Raw genomic sequence first — 19,925 nt, 5'->3', positions numbered from 1 at the left:
TTAAATAGGCAAAATACAAAGACTTCCATGATTCTTCCTCTAGTCTCCATCTCCCCTTGATACTCGTAATTCCATCACCTATGTGCCTCAACATCATTGCTTACATCACAATGCTCCTAAGCCTTTTCCTCCCCTTATAATTAATTAACCTTGAGAAAAAAACCTTTGCAAGGCGCCCAATTATCTATAAATGTACTCTAAGACTTTGAAAGACGTAAATAATTGTGAAATTAGGCGCCCAATTATCCACTAATAAGACCCCTAATAGGGAGTGAATAGTATAAATTATGAGCAACTTCTTGGATTAGACACTTAGCAAACATTTCTAAGCAATTTTTTCACAATTTTCTCTCAAATTAATGCTTTGTGGGAGGAACGAGGAGAAGTTTTGATTAGTTAGTTGATTTACTCTTAAATCAACTTCTACTGTGATGTCAAAAGAATGATGCAAGTGGTGAACTGTGGACTTTGAAGTCCAACTTCTGCCTTTTCATTGATTTTAGTCACATAAAAGACCAATTAGACAGCTAATCCTTGCATGAGTCCAATTAACTGTTAAAAATAAAACAAATTTAATTTTACATTCATTTACTAAATTTTATCAAAATTCAAGTACAATCAAAAGGAAGATGAAGGCTACCTCCTTGATATGGCTTTGCCTCAGTAGGAAGAACAGTAGCACATTGAATGTCCTTGTAGACAGAGTTTGTAACAGCCACACCCTTCAGATAACTCAAAAATGGCATTTGCATTAAATTTGGCAGCACACCTTCATCTCTGTAACTCTATACAACTCCCTTATTTTGAAGGCTACAAAAAGAATGCTGGGTATCTGCATTTGGCTTTGAATCTCAAGCCAACAAAGAGGCCAAAACTAGATGAGGATCACTTAGAAAGTTGTTGTACTTTGGCTGAAAAGCTGCTTGAAATCTGTGGTGGGTGTTCCTTCACCCTCAGGTTTGGAAGCCAGATCAAAAGCCTTGTTTTTGGCTTCCTCTATAAGTAATGCCTGCCACAAACAGCTAATTGGTTAAGTAATGGGGCATGCCCTCATGCAATGAGCAGTCCAGTTCATCCAAAGTAATGCAAGAGAAGCATGCAGATAAGATTAAAATGCTAGACATGGTTTAAGGAAACCCTCCAACGCTAAATATGGGTTAAGGAACCCTCCCAAGGTTTCCATGAAAGCACATCAAAGATCAAGGGAGGGAACCTGAACACAAACTTCCGCAACATCCGTCCGACTTATATTCCTGGTATCAGTGGCAAGCAGCTCATCATCTTTCCCGACCAGAATCTCCCTCACACCACCTTCTTTGTCTTGCAAGCCTCCAGCCCTATCACAATTCAAAAACCATCTCACAACTAGTGCAGAGTGATTTTACTCTCATTCCTTAGACAGTAGGATTAATGTCATCAAAAACCCATCTTGCATCACCATTGAAGTCTTTAACTGTAGCCCTTCATTGAATCAAAGTTGCAGAGACAGGGTGCAAACAAGTGCTGTACATACAATTAGACTAAGGGGAAAATGGAGGATGCTGCAATAACCTGATAATTGTGTAGGGTATGCCAGAGTCTGCTAGATACTGTTCTGCCTTTCGTTTCCACACCTGGCATCAAAGACCGAGATCAAAACCTTAGTTCAGCTTCCTCCATGTAGTGGCATCCACATCTTCGGGTTAGTTGTGTTCCATAGACAGGCTCACATGTGTGTGCACAATCAAGATGGTTACAATGAGACGGTTGGCTGCAGGTGCACCACAAGGGCAATGACACAGCTGCGTTTACAACAGTCCTCGAGATTTCCATTGACACCTAGTTAAGACATTATTTTTGAAAGGCCAAGCATATTGTGATGTGGCAATATGGCCTTTCCAACCTTGCCAACCAACCTTTTCCGGCCTTATTCTCGACAGGGCTGTTAAGGGGTTGGTTGGCTGGCAAAGCTGAGAAACAAAAGTGTCAACTGGGTTAGAAACAGCTCCTCCCAGAGGTAAACACATACCAAGTTCACAAGTCCCCCCGCCTGTGCTCATTCGCGCCAGCCCCCCCCCCCCCCTCTGCCGTCTTTGTTTGTAATCCCCTCCCCTCACTTTCTTTCCGCCCCCCTTTGTTCTCCCCCTCCTCCGCCGTTCCCCGCTCCGCTGTTTGTGCAGCTCGGTTCCTGCAGGGCTTTCCGTTTACGCTTCGCCTTCGACAAAGCTTCAGACACTGATGGAGGCTCCTCCCGCCCCACCTCAGAGGGACTCTTCCGCAGCCCCCTCGCCCACCCCTGAGGATACCCCCATCAGACTTTCTCTTTCGCCAGAAGAGGAAGCCAGCCTCGCCGCAAAGGTGGAACGCCTCCAAGCACATTCCACCATCTGCCGTATAGTCGGCACTCGCCCCAGCAGAGGGGAGATCCGGGATCTTCTCCAGGCCCGCCTTCTCGCAGATGTGGGCAAGATCCTGGACGTTCAGCTATTGGGCCGCGGACACTACCAGATCGAGTTCGAGACAGCCCAGAGCGCGGCCCAGGTCCTAGCCATGAGTCCCCTGGACATCAGGGGAGCTCAGGCCTTCTTCAGACCTTGGCAGCATGGCTTCGACCCAGCAGCGGCCGAGCAGGGAGAGCGCCTTTTTCATGTCACAGTTTGCTTCCCTGGACTCCGCCACGAGTACCTTCCGCTCCTTTCTAGGATAGGGGCATTGGTGGGCTCGGTGCTTGAGACTAGCCCCACAACAGCTTCAGTGGTGGCTAGAGCAGCTGGCCTGCCTTCGGTCAGGGTTTTGGTTCCTGACATCTCCTCCCTTCCGAAGGTCATTCATCTACCTAGGATAAGGGATGGATTGATCAGAGAGTGGAGTTCTCGCGGCTCCCGAACCAATGCTTTATATGCAGGCAGGTCGGTCACTTGACCAAGGCCTGCCCTCGCAGGAGACCTCAACCTTCACCACAGCAGCAGGCCCGCGATGGCCCGCCCACAGATGTGGCTCGGCAGGCAGCCTCCGGGACACCTGCTCAGCCCACGGAGACCTCGGATTGGCAGCCTGGACAAGGGAGCCGTAGAGGGAGACAGCCACAGCAACAGGCCCAGAGGCCGATGCAGCAGCAGTCACAGTCTCAGCATCACTGGGTTCCAGTGAGGAACAGCTTTGCTCCCCTCCAGGAGGAGACCCCAGCGCAGACTGAGGATCTGGAGATGCCAGCACCCCCTCCTTCGCCCCCACCCCCCCCTCCCCCGCCCCCCCTCCCGCCTCGCTTCCGCCTTCGCCTCCTCCCATTCCCACTCCGGTTTTGTCAGCGGCTCCTTCCCCACCCCCTTCTCCCCCCCCCTCCCCCTCCGCTCGCCTCAGCTCCCCGGGAGACCCTGGCGCTCACCTGCTGTCCGGCGGGCACTGAGCACCGACCTTGCTCGAGCTCCGCAGAGGAGACCTACCATGCCGATTCGGGCTTCACGGATATCCTCTATCCCGCAGTCGGCTGAGTGCTCGACGCTAGACAACGCTCGGAGGCTTTTGACTACTCCTTCACACGGCTTTTTGGAGCGGAGGGCCCCCATGAGCCAGCACCCATCAGAGTGCATGTGGTGATACCTCCGGCCCGAGGGGAGAAGGCACTTGATTCAACGGTGGCCTTCTCCTTCCCTCTTTGTGGCACTAGTGACCGGGAGTGGACTCTGAATCTCGCTCTTAGCATACTGAAGACTCAGGCAGTTGAGTTTTCTCACCATGTGAGCGATCTGGAGGTGACAGACGTGATAGGCCGACTCTAGGAGCTGGCTCACTTCATTGATTCCGGGAGTGCGGATGCCTTCGGGGTTCGCCACTTAGTGGTTCGCATAGTGGCAGACCTAGCACGCGACCCTGGATATGTATGTATACACGAGGTTGCTCTCTCTGAGCGGGAGGCAGTCGCCATGGGACACAGCCACTGGCGCCTGATCCGAGATTCTTGCAGCACACCGGGTGGGCAGATTCGTAGCCGCTCGGATGGGGACTATTCTCCATCCAAGCCGCTTGCGAAGGCCCGCCATATGGTTGAGACAGCCTCCACCTCAGCAGGTCATCCATGAGGATCATCTCATGGAATGTACAGGGCCTTGGCGGCGCACACTATGTACGCTATCGTGGATGCTTGAGGCAAGAGCTTCAGAGATGCCTGGTTGGGGGCAGTATTGATATTCTAATGATGCAGGAGCACCATTTGAGTGAGAGCAGGATTCGGAGATATGGATCCGTGATGCCTGGCAGATGGGACACATTTTGGTCTGCAGGGTTTGGCCCCTTGGGTGGGCAAGGAGGAGTATGTATGGTCATTGCAGATGCATGGCGGCAGGCCATTGTGGATCACAGGGTCATTGTGCCGGGTAGAGCACAGTATGTTATTGTGAGGATGCATGATGAGCTCTTTGGCGTGCTTAATGTCTATGCGCTAACCATGCTAGTGCCAGAGCAGAGTTCTGGACCCTTGTTACAGATGCATTGCCCGAGGCCGCACATTGGTGTGTTGGAGGAGACTTCAACATGCTTTGAGGACCCGGCCGATAGGGTGGGAGGCAGTCATGTTACCGTGCACGGCACGGAGCTTGCAGCTTGGGAGCGATTTTGCATGACACTACGGATTACTGATGCATGGCAGCATGAGGCTTTCTCCCGCTCTCAGGACAGTCTTAGTTTTTCTCGGTCGGATCGCCGGCAGGGAGGGACTAATCTATCACGGATTGATCGCTTCTATGTGGGTGACAGGTTCGGGGAGCGTGGGGGCTCCGTTGGCATTCTCACTGGCACTTCTTTTTCCGACCATGCGCCAGTTATTTTGACACTTGAGGAGGGGACTCGAGAGACCAACTTGCAATTGAGGATCCCAGAGAGGATACTTACAGATTCCAGTCTTTCTGAGGACATTGAGAGGATTTGGCATGATAGCCAGAGCTCTGACCTGGATGCAACAGGCCAGCGTGCCCAGGGACTCATTGAGCTCAGCTCTTTTTTGCACGCTGTAGCCTTGACACGGCTGGGAGAGACACGAGAGCGGGAGTGCCGCTTGAGGCGTAGCCTTGCTTCGCTCCAGCGCCTTCAAGAGCAGCAGCCTACATGTGAGTGGGTGGCGTCCCAGCTGAGCCAGGCACGCCAGGAGGTTAGAGAGGCAGAGGAGCAGAGACATGAGTTCTACTATCATCGCCAGGCCTCACAGTGGATGCAGCTTGGTGATAGAGTGACTAGGGACTTCTTTGAGATTACCGGACCCTGCCATGCTCGAGCAGGTGTACGCCAGCTCAGGAGACAGGACGGCTCGTTAGCCACTGAGCCCGGGGAGATTAGAGCCATTGCCACTGAGTTCTATAGAGACCTGCTCTCAGCGGAGCCAGCCACGGAGGCACGTGATGCTTGCAGACAGACTGTGTGGGCCCATGTACAGAGGAGGGTCACAGGTCGTATGCGCACAGTTCTGGGTGAGCCTCTTTCAGAGGATGAGCTGGTTGAGGCTTTGAGGGTCCTTCCGCGCCATAGTTGCCCTGGGGAGGACGGTTTGACGCCAGCCTTTTTTATGCGCTATTGGGACATTTTGGGGCCAGGCCTCCGCAAGGGCTTTCAGTATGTTTTGGACACTAGGGTGATGCCACAGAGCTTTTCAGAGGGCTTGATCTTTCTTATCCCCAAGGGGGAGGGAGTGTCTGATGATATTCGGCAGTGGAGACCTATTACGATCCTCAATACTGTCTACAAGGTCCTGGCCAAGGCCTTGAGTTTGAGGATCCAACCCTTCCTTGGGGAGTTGATTCATGCTACCCAGACAAGATTCGTCAAGGAGCGCAGTATCCTTGGCAACATTTTCACCTTCTGGGAGGCGACGGCCCGAGCTAGATTTCTCGGCGAGGACCTGGTCGTTATGCTTCTCGACTTTGAGAAGGCATACGATAGAGTCGATTGGGGTTTCCTAGAGGGCACTATGCTTCGCCTGGGTTTTGAGCCACTCTGGATTCGAGGGGTGGCGGCTCTATATTCCACAGCTCGTAGCCAGGTGCTGATGGCAGGAGGACGGGGGCCGAGTTTTGAGTTGACCAGATCAGTCCGTCAGGGGTGCCCTCTCGCCTCGTTTCTTTTTCTCTTCTTTGCTGAGGCTATGAGTATGTATCTGACAGCAAAGGAGGTTGGTTTGAGAGGACTCCAGCTCCCAGTCCGGGGAGAGGACCTGCTCGATTCTGAGTTTGCTGATGACACGGGATTATTTTTGCATGGCCAAGAGGCCAATCTTCAGAGGGCAGAGCAGTCGCTACAGGTTTTTGGGGCAGCTTCAGGAGCATTGATCAATTGGCGCAAGACAGTGGCCTTTTGGATCAGTAGCGCTCCCACTCCAGCATGGATCCCAGACCCGGGTTTTAGATGGATTCCTCCTGGCACAGCAGTGTGGTATTTGGGATGCCAGATTGGACTTGATTTGTCACCTGAGCAGCAGATCGCCCCGCTTCTTCTGAGTATTCGAAAGAAGCTTTTGTATTGGAGTACAGCTCCGCTATCCTTGGCTGGGAGGGTGGTGGTGACAAATCAGGTGCATTTAGCGACCATGTAGTACACACGTCTTGTTGGATCTTCTCGAGCTCTTGCATCAACCAGGTACAGAGGCTGATCCGGAACTTTCTTTGGTCTGGGCGGGACGGTCAGCCAGCCCGGGCTAAGGTTGCTTGGGCAGTTATTACTCTTCCGCTAGCCCAGGGGGGCTTGGGCATTATAGATCTAGTTGATCAGAGTAGAGCCTTATTGGGGAAGCTTATTGTTCGGGGGCTGCTTCCGGGCGCTGAGGCTTGGAAGGAGCTTCTTTTTCAGCGACTGCAGGCTAGGGCTCCTCCAGCAGGGGGCACTTGGGCACCAGAGATACGATGGATCTTCATAGAGATGAGGAGGACAGGCCTCAATAGAGAATGGGAGGACAGATTTGCCTTGAGCATCCTGCGAGCTTGGCAGCTGCTGAGACCGGGGCTTTCTCAGAGACCACCTACTTGTGATGAGGAGCGGGCCAGACAGCCGCTCATATGGAGCCCCGCAGTACGCACTGAGCAGGGTCATATGCTGGGTTCTCGGACTCGTCTAGCCTGGGGACCATTGGCGGCAGGCCCAGCACGCAGTTTTGGAGACTGGCAGGCCTTTTGTAGTCTCCCAGAGGAGGTCCACGTGGAGAGGCTGAGTCACTTCAAAGGGGGGCTGATTATGCGGGATGACATTCAGGAGGCACTCACTGAGGAGTGGTTCACGCCTTTCGAGCCAGCGGCCCCACGGTGGATGGGAGCCTTTACACAGTTGGAGATCCTGATTGCTGTCAGAGCTTGCACTGAGGATGGTAGATGCCTCTACTATGAGATCCAGGATGAGGGCAGACTTCAGAGAGTGGAGGCAGAGTCGCCTTTGGTTGCAGAGTGCATCTTTCAAAGGATACGGGTAGTGGCCGCCGCTTCCCGGAAGTGGCATATTGATCCAGACCCTGCAGATGTGGACTCTGATTGGCGCATTTGGGCATATGATGTGCGCCCTTTGGCCTGGCTCCAGTGGGACCCTGACGAGTACGAGTGGCATGATCCTTATGCGTCCCCCGAGGCCACAGAGACTACCTTTTTCCAGTACACTGTTCGGTTGGGGAGGCATATTGTGACTGCGAGGAGGATGGTCTCTCCAGTCGCAGCGGAGCATTGGCGGCTACAGGGACTCTCACAGGAGTTCCTAGAGGATTTTTGGGCCAAGCTTTGGGCTAGTCGACAGGCACGCAGGATCTCGACTTTTCAGTGGCTGGTTGCCCACAGGGGCTCTGCAGTTGGCACCTGGCTTGTCTACAGTGGTCTTCCGGCGGCCTGTGTCCGATGTGGCTACCCTTTGGAGACACAGAGACACTGCCTATGGGACTGTGCACAGGCGCAGCAGATTTGGCTGAGGATGCTGCGCATTTTGGCCCCCCTCTCTCCAGAGGGCATGTATACGTGGGGTGCCGCTGCTTGGTCGACATCGTCAGGGCCTGCTCTGGGATACGAGACAGAGCAGGACAGCCAGGCCATCAGATTCATTAGGGGCCAGCCTCGCCTTGTTCCTTCACCGGACTTCTCGTCCGCCGTCTGGACACAGGAGAGGGATCTACGATGGGAGCTCCTCAGTAGCCTCACCATTTGGTTCACCTGGAGAGCCCGGTGTTTCAGGGCCTTTGAGGGGAGATTGGAGCCACCAGCAGAGACTGTTCGGGGGATTTGGCAGGAGCTGATCCACACCCTGCACGGACAGTATGACCGCATCCGGGCGACTCGGATGCGGCGATCTTGCGGTGCCAGGCCTTCCACGCCACTTGGTGCAGCGGCCCCTTCTATACACTACACGCGGGAGCCCCCCGCTGGCATTACAGGCCACCTGTTTGGCTTTTCCCCCCTCCTATTGTATGATATAGCTCTCAGTTATTTGTACTTATCTTTGTACCCTTTTTGCACCTAGGGAGTCTCCCTAGCTGCCTTGATTGGATCTCTGCTCTGCCTTCTTATGAGCAGGAGAGGTTTTTTGTAGCCCAGTGGGCGGTTTTTTAACTAATGAAAGGATCTTTTCTCGGAAAAAAAAAAACACATACCAAGTTTTGGCAACTATGGAATCCAGACTATCTGCAAATGTAAGTTTGGCCAAGACAAAATGGCATAGAAGCCAGCCTTTACTTCCACTAAGGACCAAACTTGAGTAAAAAAAAGATCCCCAACCCAGTGGCATGCTCATTAGAAAAGGAGAAATAAAAATTAAACATGATGAATTGGCCAGAATGTAGGTGAGCTCAAAGAAAAGGTAACTTACCAGTATATTACCATTGCCCAAGGAGTTGAGGGGGTTGTTGATATTGGTCCCGCCCATAGACCCGACTAAAACAATTCGCTTCGCTCCCACTGCTTTGGCTGCAAAGAGCAAACAATTTATCAAAGTGTTGCTACATGGTCAACCAGTACATGAGCTTTTAGAAAACACAACTGTGGCTAGCTAATGCAGCTCCAGCTTTCTAGGCATAACATTTACTTAATACTCACCAGCATCTATTTGATTCTTCTGCCCATGCCAATCTACCTGCACACCACATGGTTTAGGATCCAAACCTAGTGAGCTCAGAGCTCAATATGATCAAGTTTAAATGCATTGCATTTAAACTCAGCACAACTTGTGTAATAGCAGTACTTCCACATACACCTGCATGGGTGCCTGGGCACAGGCAGGCATGTGTGGGCACGGGTGGATGGGTACTGCACGTGTGTGCGTGCATGTGTTGTGGCCCTTTTTAGTACCATCACTTCAGCCCTTTACTACAAATACATGGTTTATTTTGCCAGGCTTCAGTTTTGCAGCTGTTCACGTGCAGTACAAATGCACCCATTTATTGTGCTGGTGGCCAGAATGTGGGGTCACACGGGTGGGTTAGCAGCCCAACACCAGGCCACCGGTGTGATGGCCACCAGCAACCAGTGGCCATGTCACACATACCTGTTCCGGAAACTCTCCATCTTCGAAGTAAAACTCAGGGCGTCCACCTTTGCTTGGATCGAAACCAGGCTTCATCTTTGGCACCGCACTTGTCACGATGACAAGGGCATCAATGCCAGCAAAAGCTAGAGAGAGGCTTTCGGGTTTAGTGATATCTGCAATGTATACATCATCAGCACCTCCGATCTTGGCCTTGCTTTCCTCAGACCTCACTAGTCCTTTTGCTATGAATTGGTCTATCCTTTGCTTAAGTTTTGTGTACACAATCTGGCCTGCAAAAGTTGCGCTTCTTCATCAACCGTCCATTTTCAGACAACTGAAGATTATTTCCATTCAGCAAGACGAGAAATCAACAGTTCATAAGATAGTCCACAAAAAGAACAAACAAGCAGCAATGTTTAAGATCTTATATGTTCTGATGCAGCTCAGGCAATGCATACAACATGCTTAATGAATTTAAAGACTGAAAGAATGCAGTTCTGTTCCGGGCTCCACCCATTATCTTATGGCATATGCATAGCAAGAAAGATTTTATGTTTGCATTTTATGGCCTCTGGCATTATTATGTCCCCTAAAGGACACAACAGGTTTGGCATTAATGATGAGGATAGACTAAAAGCTGATTAGCAGCACTTAGTAAGTGCTAATTAATTATATGATTATGCTTGTGTTAATATCATCAATTCATAGCCTCTTTTGTCCTTTTTTAGATAAGGGCTCATAAAATGGGCTGATTCTCTAAAGCACCCTAACTAACTCTTTGTCTAGCCCGTGCATATCCCTCATGAAGCCATCACACATGCATCTGAGGACTGATACAAAGCAACAACTTTAGTGACAGTAAAAGAAGCTCAAGGCTTGCGCTCTATTAATTCAAATGATGCAATTCTGCTCACATCTGCGTTTCACCTCAGCATATGTCAGCGCCTACATCAGAGCATATATCAGTGTTTATACATCAGCTTACATCAGCGTTTTGCTTCAGCAGACATCTGCGTTTTGCTGCAGCTTACATCAGCGCTTTACATCAGCTCACATCTACGCTTACATCAGGCTTACGTCAGGGTTTTATATCAGCGTTTATCTCAGCCTTCTTCAGCGCATACATCAGGGTTCACATCCGTGCTACCTTCAGCATATCTTGTGCGTTTTGGCACAGCCCTTGGGACAGCAGCCCTCTCTGCTACACATCGGGACAGCAGCCCCCTCTGCTACATCAGGACGACAGCCCTCTCTGCTTCAGGTACGCAGCACCCGTGTCACCAGAGCTTGCACCACTCGGGATGGCAGCCCCCTTTGCTTCAAGTACGCAGCACCCGTGTCATCAAAGACTGCACCACCATCTTCGTCATCGATGTTACCTTTTTCTGCTGCCACTATCGCCTCGGAGTGCTTTGCCTCACATCGACACGAGCCTTCGTCATCAACCGTGCTTCAGCTCCGGCGTCTTCTCTACTTCAACATTGGTCTTCTTTCTGCTCAGAGTCACCTCTCATATGAGGGCTCTTGTACATATCTGCACTCACCCTTTTAAATATATTCACTCACATATTTCATGCTATGTGGTTTTACTCTGATCTCTCGTATATCTGGTCCTTCCGTCCTTTTGCCCTCACATGGTATTAGAGCAATCGTGAGCAAAGGGATTGAAGACCTCGAGAGCACACAACATGGATCGTCTGCCCGCACTCCCAGAGGACCGATTCTTCTCACCAGAAGATGCTTCTCCAAACTCTGATCTGGACCACATAGGGAATGGGATTTCTTACTTAGTGGAGAATCCTGTTCAAGATCATACTTTGGGAGACGATCAACCCATGCACATCACCTCATCCACACCACCTTTGCCATCACGATCGCCCCCTTTGATTTTATCAGTTTTGTTTCCAGAGGGGGATACATTCCTTCTGCCGTTGTGTTTGTGTGGGACCCTGGCATACTTCAACTTCTTTCATCTTCTCTCATGGTCCCCTTTTTGGCCTGAGAGGGGGTGTGAAGAAACAACACTTTTTCCAGCCCTAAAAAGGGACTTTTTGGATATTTTATTTTTTTTCCGAGAAAAGATCCTTTCATTAGTTATATAAAAAAACGCCCGAAGGGCTACAAAAGATCTCTCCTGCTCATAAGAGAGACAGAGCAGTGAATACAGCATGGCAGCCCGGGAGACTCTCCCTAGGTGCTGCAAAATACAAGCATCAGTACAAAGAACTGAGAGGCTAAATCATACAATAGGGGGGGGAAGAGCCAAACAGGTGGCCTGTAGTGCCAACGGGGGGATCCCGTGTGTAAGGTGTAGAAAGGGCCACAGCGCCAAGTGGTGTGAAAGGCCTGGCGTCGTAAGATCGCCTCATCCGAGTCTCCCCGGATGCGGTCGTACTGTCCTCGCAGGGTGTGGATCAACTCCTGCCAAATCCCCCGTACAGTCTCTGCTGGTGGCTCCAATCTCCCCTCAAAGGCCGTAAAGCACCGGGCCCTCCAGGTGAACCAGATGGTGAGGCTGCTGAGGAGCTCCCATCGTAAATCCCTCTCCTGTGTCCAACTGGCGGACGAGAAATCCGGTGCTAGAACCAGGCGAGGCTGGCCCCTAATAAATCTGATGGCCTGACTGCCCTGCTCCATCTCATAGCCCATAGCAGGCCCTGACGAAGTCGACCAAGCAGCGGCACCCCACGTAAACATACCCTCTGGAGAGAGGGGGGCCAGAATACGCAGCATCCGCAGCCAAATCTGTTGTGCCTGAGGGCAATCCCAAAGGCAATGTCTCTGTGTCTCCATAGGGTGGCCGCATCGGACGCAGGCCGCCGGAAGACCGCTGTAAACAAGCCAAGTGCCAACTGCTGAGCCCCTGTGGGCGACCAGCCACCACTGAAAAGTCGAGATCCTGCGGGCCTGTCGACTAGCCCAGAGCCGAGCCCAAAAATCCTCCAGGAACTCCTGTGAGAGTCCCTGTAGTCGCCAATGCCCCGCTGCCGGCCGCTGGAGAGACCGTCCTCCTCGCCGTCAAAATATGCCGCCCCAGCCGAACAGTATACTGGAAAAAGGTGATCTCTGTGGCCTCAAGGGATGCATAAGGATCATGCCACTCGTACTCCCCGGGGTCCCACTGTAGCCGGGCCAAGGGGCGCGCTGCATATGCCCATATGCGCCAATCCGGGAGCACATCAGCAGGGTCGGGGTCAATATGCCACTTCCGAGAAGCGGCGGCCACTACCCGAATCCTATGAAAGGTGCACTCTGCAACCAAAGGCGACTCCACCTCCACTCTCTGGACTCTGCCCTCATCCTGAATCTCATAGTAGAGGCAACTGCCATCCTCAGTGCAAGCTCTGACAGCAATCAGGATCTCCAACTGTGTAAAGGCTCCCATCCACCGTGGGGCCACTGGCTCGAGAGGCGTGAACCACTCCTCTGTGAGTGCCTCCTGAATATCATCCCTCATAATCAACCCCCCTTTGAAGTGACTCAGCCTCTCCACCTGGATCTCCTCTGGTAGACTGCAGAAGGCCTGCCAGTCTCCAAAACTACGAGCTGGGCCTGCCGCTAAAGGTCCCCAGGCTAGACGAGGCCGAGAACCCAGCATATGACCCTGCTCCGTGCGAACCGCTGGGCTCCAGATGAGCGGCTGTCTGGCCCGCTCCTCAACACAAGAAGGAGGTCGCTGAGAGAGCCCCGGTCTCAGCAGCTCCCAAGCTCTCAGGATACTCAAAGCAAATCTGTCCTCCCATCCTCTACTGAGGCCTGTCCTCCTCATCTCTATGAAGATCCAGCGAATCTCTCGTGCCCAAGTACCCCCTGCTGGGGGCGCCCGAGCCTGCAGCCGCTGCAAGAGGAGCTCTTTCCAAGGCTCAGTGCCTGGAAGCAACCCCCGAACAATAAGCTTCCCCAATAAGGCTCTACTCTGATCGACTGGATCTATAATGCCCAAACCTCCCTGAGCCAGCGGAAGTGTAATAACTGCCCATGCAACCTTTGCCCGAGCTGGCTGACCGTCCCGCCCAGACCACAGAAAGTTCCTGATCAGCCACTGTACCTGGCTGATGCAAGAGCTCGAGAAAATCCAGCAAGACGTAATGTACCACATGGTCGCTAACATCACCTGATTTGCCACCACCACCCTCCCAACCAAGGATAGTCGAGCTGTACTCCAATACAATAGCTTCTTCCGAATGCTCAGAAGAAGTGGGGCAATCTGCTGCTCAGGTGACAAATCTAGGCTAATTTGGCATCCCAAATACCGCACTGCTGTGCCTGGAGGAATCCATCTAAAACCGGGATCCGCGCTCCATGCCGGAGTGGGAGCACTACTGATCCAAAAGGCCACTGTCTTGCGCCAATTGATCACTGCTCCCGAAGCTGCACTAAAAACCTGGAGCGACTGCTCAGCCTGAAGAAGGTTGGCCTCTTGGCCATGCAAAAATAAGCCCGTGTCGTCTGCAAACTCAGCATCAAGCAGGTCCTCCCCCCGGACTGGGAGCTGAAGTCCTCTCAAACCAACCTCCTCTGCTGTCAAATACATACTCAGCCTCCGCAAAGAAGAGAAAAAGAAAAGGGGCGAGCTGCTGTGGCTGTCTCCCTCGGCGGTGCCCCTGTCCAGGCTGCCACTCCGAGGTCTCTGTGGCCTGAGCAGGTGCCCCGGAGGCAGCCTGCCGAGCCGAATCTGTGGGCGGGCCATCAGTAGCCTGCTGCTGTGGTGAGGGTCGGGGTCTCTCCTGATAATGTCCCCAGCCCAGGAGCTGTACATCCAGGATCTTGCCCACATCTGCAAGAAGGCGGGCTTGAAGAAGATCCCTGATCTCCCCTCTGCTGGGGCGCGTGCCGACTATACGGCAGATGGTGGAATGAGCCTGGAGGCGTTCCACCTCTGCGGTGAGGCTCGCTTCCTCTTCTGGCGAAAGAGAAAGCCTGATGGGGGTGACCTCAGGGGCGGGCGAGGGGGCTGCGGATGAGTCCCTCTGAGGCGAGGCGGGAGGAGCCTCCATCAGAGTCTGAAGCTGCGGCGAAGGCGAGGCGAAGGCGAGATCCTGCTGGAACCGAGTTGCACACAGAGAGGCGGGATACGGAGCGAAAAAGGAAAACAAAACCCCAAGGGGGGGCGGAAGCAAGAAAAAGGAAGGAGGGGGGGCGGGAGCAGGCGAAGGAGAAAAAAGAGAAAAACCCAAAAAAGGGGGGGGGAGGGCGGGGGCTGCGCGCCAGAGGGATGGGAGGAAGCGAGCTGGCGGAGGGGGGGGGGGATGAGGCACTGCAGAGGGGAGGGGGGCGCGAAGACAAGGGGGGGAGGCGCGAGGAGAGGAAGGCGAGCAGAGCAAGGCGGCGGCAGCAGGCGGAAAAAGGGGGGGGCGCAGCAGCGGAAGCAGGCGCGGGGGGGGGGGGCTAAAAGACAGGCGGCGGGCAATGCAGGGAAGGCGAGGGGGCAAGGAGCGAGGGGAAGACGGGGGGGGCGAGCAGGCAGGGGGGGCGACAAGCGCTGTGCAGCAACGCGAGCAGGGAGAGGGGAGGCGGGAGCTTCAGCGAGCACGTTCGACTTTTTGGATATTTTATATTTTATATTTTTGAGGTTTTTGTCTTGGCTGCTGGCCTACACCTTTATGGTGACCAACCAGCACCCCCCCTTCACTATATATAGCATTGCCTATACCTCATCATTGATGTACCACTTCATCGCCATATCAGGTACCATATGGCCGCCTACAAGCAGGGGCTCACATCTGCGTTTTCCTCTGCTGGTCCAAGCCGCCTACTTCAGGGCTCACATCAGCCAACATTAGGCTGTTTTTTGGTGCTTACATCATACCTTCTTCTGCTCACATCTGTGTTTCACCTCAGCATATGTCAGCGCCTACATCAGAGCATATATCAGCGCTTATACATCAGCTTACATCAGCGTTTTGCTTCAGCAGACATCTGCGTTTTGCTGCGCTTCACATCAACCCACATCTGCGCTTACATCAGGGTTTATATCAGCGTTTATCTCAGCCTTCTTCAACGCATACATCAGGGCTCACATCCGTGCTACCTTCGGCATATCTTGTGCGTTTTGGCACAGCCCTTGGGACAACAGCCCTCTCAGCTACACATTGGGACAGCAGCCCTCTCTGCTACATCGGGACGACAGCCCCCTCTGCTTCAGATACGCAGCACCCGTGTCACCAGAGCTTGCACCACTCGGGACGGCAACCCTCTCTGCTTCAGGTACACAGCACCCGTGTCATCAAAGACTGCACCATCATCTTCGTCATCGACGTTACCTTTTTTCGCTGCCACTATCACCTCGGAGTGCTTTGCCTCACATCGACGCGAGCCTTCGTGATCGACCATGCTTCAGCCCCAACGTCTTCTCTGCTTCAGCACTGGTCTTCTTTCTGCTCAGAGTCACCTCTCATATGAGGGCTCTTGTACATATCTGCACACACCCTTTTAACTATATGCACTCACATATTTCATGCTGTGTGGTTTTACTCTGATCTCTCATATAACTGGTCCTTCCGTCCTTTTGCCCTCACAACCGGTATGATCGTGTAGCATGCAACTTTATATACCTTTACGTTAGTGAGTATGAAGCTATCCCCTTTAATCTTTAATACAGGAGATAGAGCTATAGAGAGAGAACATGTAAAGTGGACACCAGATTGGGCCCACTTAAGGGCCCCCCACCCCGAGTTCTGGGGCAGCCGGTAGACTATAGCTTCTTCTATTGCTTCCCTGTCGAGGAAGCGAGCATCTTCGAGGAGACCGTGGGCCCCATCCGTATCTCTGTGGTTTTGCATCACTCTAGGCCTTCCACCCCAAAGAGTGGCGTGATGATCTTTTCCTTCCCTCTTGAGTGCAACGCTAGGGATGGGATTGAGCATAGCCTACCGCTATTCATGGGCAGGCAATAAAGCTTTCACATCATCTGCATGATCTGTGTATCACCGACGTGCTCACTCACTTCTAGCCATTGGCACGGCTAGAGGTGGGTGGCAGACCCTAGAGGGGAGCTGGTGTCCACCGGTCTCGAGGTGCGTCTCTTTGTATTTCTTCATGTTTCAATGCCAGTACCTCTCCCCCCCCTCCTATACATACCTTCACTGTGACAAATGGAGCCCAAAGTATGTATACTCCAGGGCCCGGATAGAGTAGCTGTCACAAATCCCTATATTCTAGGGACATGCGGATGCGTGTCAGGCCTAGAAACATGCGGATGCATGTATGTATTATACCTGGGCATGTGTATGGATCATATGAGTGGATGCATATGAGTCCAAGGACATGGCAGGACATTTGTGGACTTTCGGGCGGTGCCCGTGTGGATTCCGGCCATGCACACATGGTGTGTTATGATGGTAGGCGGAATATTTTCAAGTACAAGAATGATGATAGGTGGTTCTCCAAGTTTACATATGCACAATGCATAAATGATGCATGCCATAACTTTATTTTACTTTGTGTGACATTGTCTTGCTGCCTGGACAATGCTTGTTATTTTGGCTTGTGAAGCCCGAGGGACCGGGGACGCCCGGGCACCTTGTGGACACGTGTGTGCACTCCTGCTTGGGCCTAAAACTGTGGGCTTATGGGTTTTGCAGGTGGTAAGTGCGTCCACACTCAATTTACAGCTTATTTCATTTACTACTAAGGTTTATTGGTTTGCAGGTCCACACTCATTAATAAGTGGCCGGACAACTTATAATGCGTTCGCATTTGGTTGGACCAAAATTAATGAAGCCCGGACAGCTTATGGCCATTTCCCATTTGGTTGGACCTAAACTTATACAAACAGGACAAATGGAGCACTATGGGCTGGACACCTACCTGGACACCTTATGGGGACACTTGTCAGCCTGTATGTGTACCCACCAAGCCCCTTAGGTGGCACTGGAGAAAGGCGCCTCCTTCAAGAGGCCTTTTGGGCTGTTTTATTCATTACTCAACACATTGGAGAGCTGGTTGAAGCTTTGGGAGTTGCTACAGGGCTGGTTGCTTGCTTCCCGGACTCACACAAGCTTGGATAATGATCCCCACACTCTTCTAAAGGGCTGGTTGGTAAATTTCAGACCTGTATTTTCTGGTTATTGCGAGTTTTGGGCTGGTTACAGGTGTCCAAAGTCAACTTGGACAATACAGGACAGCTCTAGGGACCTCCACAGGGCTGTAGGATCCTTTACAGGTGGATTTCTCGCAATAGAAAGTTGCTGTTTTGGACTGGTTATTGCACAAAACAGGCCGGACAGCAATGGAATATGTGAGCATGGATGTGTCTCAAGGATTCCTGATGTAACAGGTGCTTAGGGCAAGCATTGGGGACACTTGCTCGCGGAGAATACAGGTTTCTGGATCAGTTTCTCGCGTGGAAACAGGGCCTAAAGATCCATTTACATCTTGTGCAGGGCGGAGTACCTGTGAGGATTGTGATACTCTTGTGCAGGGCGGATGTACCTGTGAAGAGGCTTGTGCAGGGCGGATGTACCTGTGTGTAGGGCGGATGTACCTACAGATTCTCTTGTTTGAAATGTATTCATTCATGATGTATTTGGAAGAATCAGGTGCAGGCTGGTGGTGAATCCCCAGGCACCCGTAATCTTGTACTTTGCAGACTCTTTTGGTAATACAACCTAAAGGGGGGGGGTCAGCCTATCATCAGCCCCTTTATGTGGTGTACTGTCATTTTCAGCTTTGTGGTTGTAATGCTCAAGTGTTAAGTGCTCAGAATCTTGTTCACATTTATACGATTCCATTACGCGCGTCCGCCTCCCGTTACATTGGTATCAGAGCTCAGTTTTTCCCCTTATTGGAAAACGGTCTGAGGCTTGGAATCATAAGTGGTGACCTGATTTGAGTGTCATGGACAGCCACATTTCTGACAGTGTGGAGAACACACAGGACCGTGAATTTCATGGTACAAGGGATGCAAGAGATGCTGCAGGCAATGATGTCTATGGAGATGCAGGTACTCATGACACTATGCATTCTGATTTGGAATCTTTGAGGCGTCAAGTGCGACGCTATAGGGCTGAAACCGAAGAGCTTAGGTCATTGAAAAATGACCCGGATGTACAAAGGGTGTTGGCTGCGAAGGCAAAGGCTTCGGTCCATGAAGTCACTTTTGAAGCAATTGCAAAGGAAATGGATGTTGAGAAACCCCGAGAGCTTGCACTTGCATACCTAATGGTTAAGGGTGATGTATACACTCAAGCAAATGGTAGTTTGGCTTTCAAGAAGCCACCCCTCATGGCTGCCCGTGGTGATGCACATGATACACAACAAGCAGAAAGAGCACAGCAAGTGCCAAATGCTGAAAGGACAAGAGTCCCTGGTGCTAGGCTTGATGCAGGTCAAGAGAAGAGTAAGGATGAGGGATCCTCTACTCATTCCCGCTTTGCTCCAAGAAGACATGTCCATTCTCGTGTTGAGCTTTCCACTCATTTGGAGAGTGTGGCTCAAGAGAGAACGAAGAGGGATCGTGAATCTTCATCGCGGCATCATCATCATGCAGATGAACAGGATGTACATAGGGATGCATATAGAATGAAGAAGCCTCGAGAGTTCAAGTCCGGTGACAAGGATGTAAAGTTTGAAAACTTTCAGGGACGGATGGACTCTACCAAAGCACTTGCTTTCATTAGACAATTTGAGATAGCTTTTTGCAATGAAGACTTTTCGGAAAAGTCTATGCTCAGGCATGTGGGAATGCATCTCAAGGATACGGCAAGTGATTGGTGGCTTGCAAAAATACTTGATGGAAGTGCTGCCCCAACTTGGTCTTCTTTCAAAATTCAGTTTTATGATCAATTCTTACCACCAAACTTTGCAAAGGATGTACACAAGGAGTGGGATTGGCTGTCCCAAGATGAGGGAGAGTCCGTTGCTTCATACATAGCAAAGTTTTGTAAAGTCCTTCTCAAGGTTACTCCCTTCATGAAGATTGGAGAGGACGAGAAGAAGAGAAAGTTTGAATCGGGGCTCCATCACATCATCCAACAAAGCTTGGGAGTGTACCCAAATAAGACCATACAAGAGCTTATACACTCAGCCATGATTGCGGAGAACTTGCACATAAAAGCACCCACAAATAAGCCATTTGCAGGTCAAAACAAGAGCAAATTCAGGGCTGGTTATGACCAGAAAAAGGGTGGACAGCCACCTAAGAATGCTCCCAAAGATGGCCGAGATGCAAAGGATGACTCCGAAAAGAAGCCGGGGGGTAAACGCCACAATTTTGGGCTCTCAAAACAGCAATTGGAAGAGTACAGGAAGGCTGGAAAATGCTTTAAGTGTGGCAGTAAAGATCATATATATCCTAAATGCCCACAGAATCCTAAGAATGCTGAGCCTAATGTGCAAAAGCCTCTTGTGAATGTTGTACCCGATGTGCAGGGTAATACCGGGCATGAGCCCAAGAGTAGAGTCATATGCAAGGCTTGGGGCAAATTGAAGGATCAGCCCGCTTTGTTTCTTTTTGATGATGCTCCCACAGA

At 51.6% G+C, this 19,925-nt stretch overlaps 1 protein-coding gene across 2 annotated transcripts in view; it reads right to left on the bottom strand.

Annotated features, from left to right (window-relative positions):
* Positions 1–448: 448 nt before the first annotated feature.
* The window catches only part of LOC147607439 (uncharacterized protein At5g02240-like), a 38,343-nt gene continuing 18,866 nt past the window's right edge, over positions 449–19,925 (bottom strand). The window contains exons 2-8 of one of the 2 annotated variants that reach the window (XR_015264736.1): positions 9,472–9,743; positions 9,024–9,060; positions 8,797–8,894; positions 1,552–1,613; positions 1,214–1,337; positions 835–1,009; positions 449–804 (exon numbers count right to left, since the gene is read on the bottom strand). Coding sequence is in view for 1 of the 2 variants with exons in the window: in XM_086790569.1 (XP_086646695.1) it covers positions 890–1,009; positions 1,214–1,337; positions 1,552–1,613; positions 8,797–8,894; positions 9,024–9,060; positions 9,472–9,743 (713 nt within the window). In the remaining variant the exon portion in view is untranslated. Of the gene's footprint in view, positions 1,010–1,213; positions 1,338–1,551; positions 1,614–8,796; positions 8,895–9,023; positions 9,061–9,471; positions 9,744–19,925 lie in introns of both variants that reach the window. The other variant, XM_086790569.1, reaches the window with a different exon arrangement.

Source organism: Cibotium barometz, chromosome 55 (assembly GCF_041138505.1).
Source record: "Cibotium barometz isolate CiBa-2024 chromosome 55, ASM4113850v1, whole genome shotgun sequence".
Lineage (NCBI taxonomy): Eukaryota > Viridiplantae > Streptophyta > Polypodiopsida > Cyatheales > Cibotiaceae > Cibotium > Cibotium barometz.
This window is presented reverse-complemented; position numbering and strand designations above follow the sequence as displayed.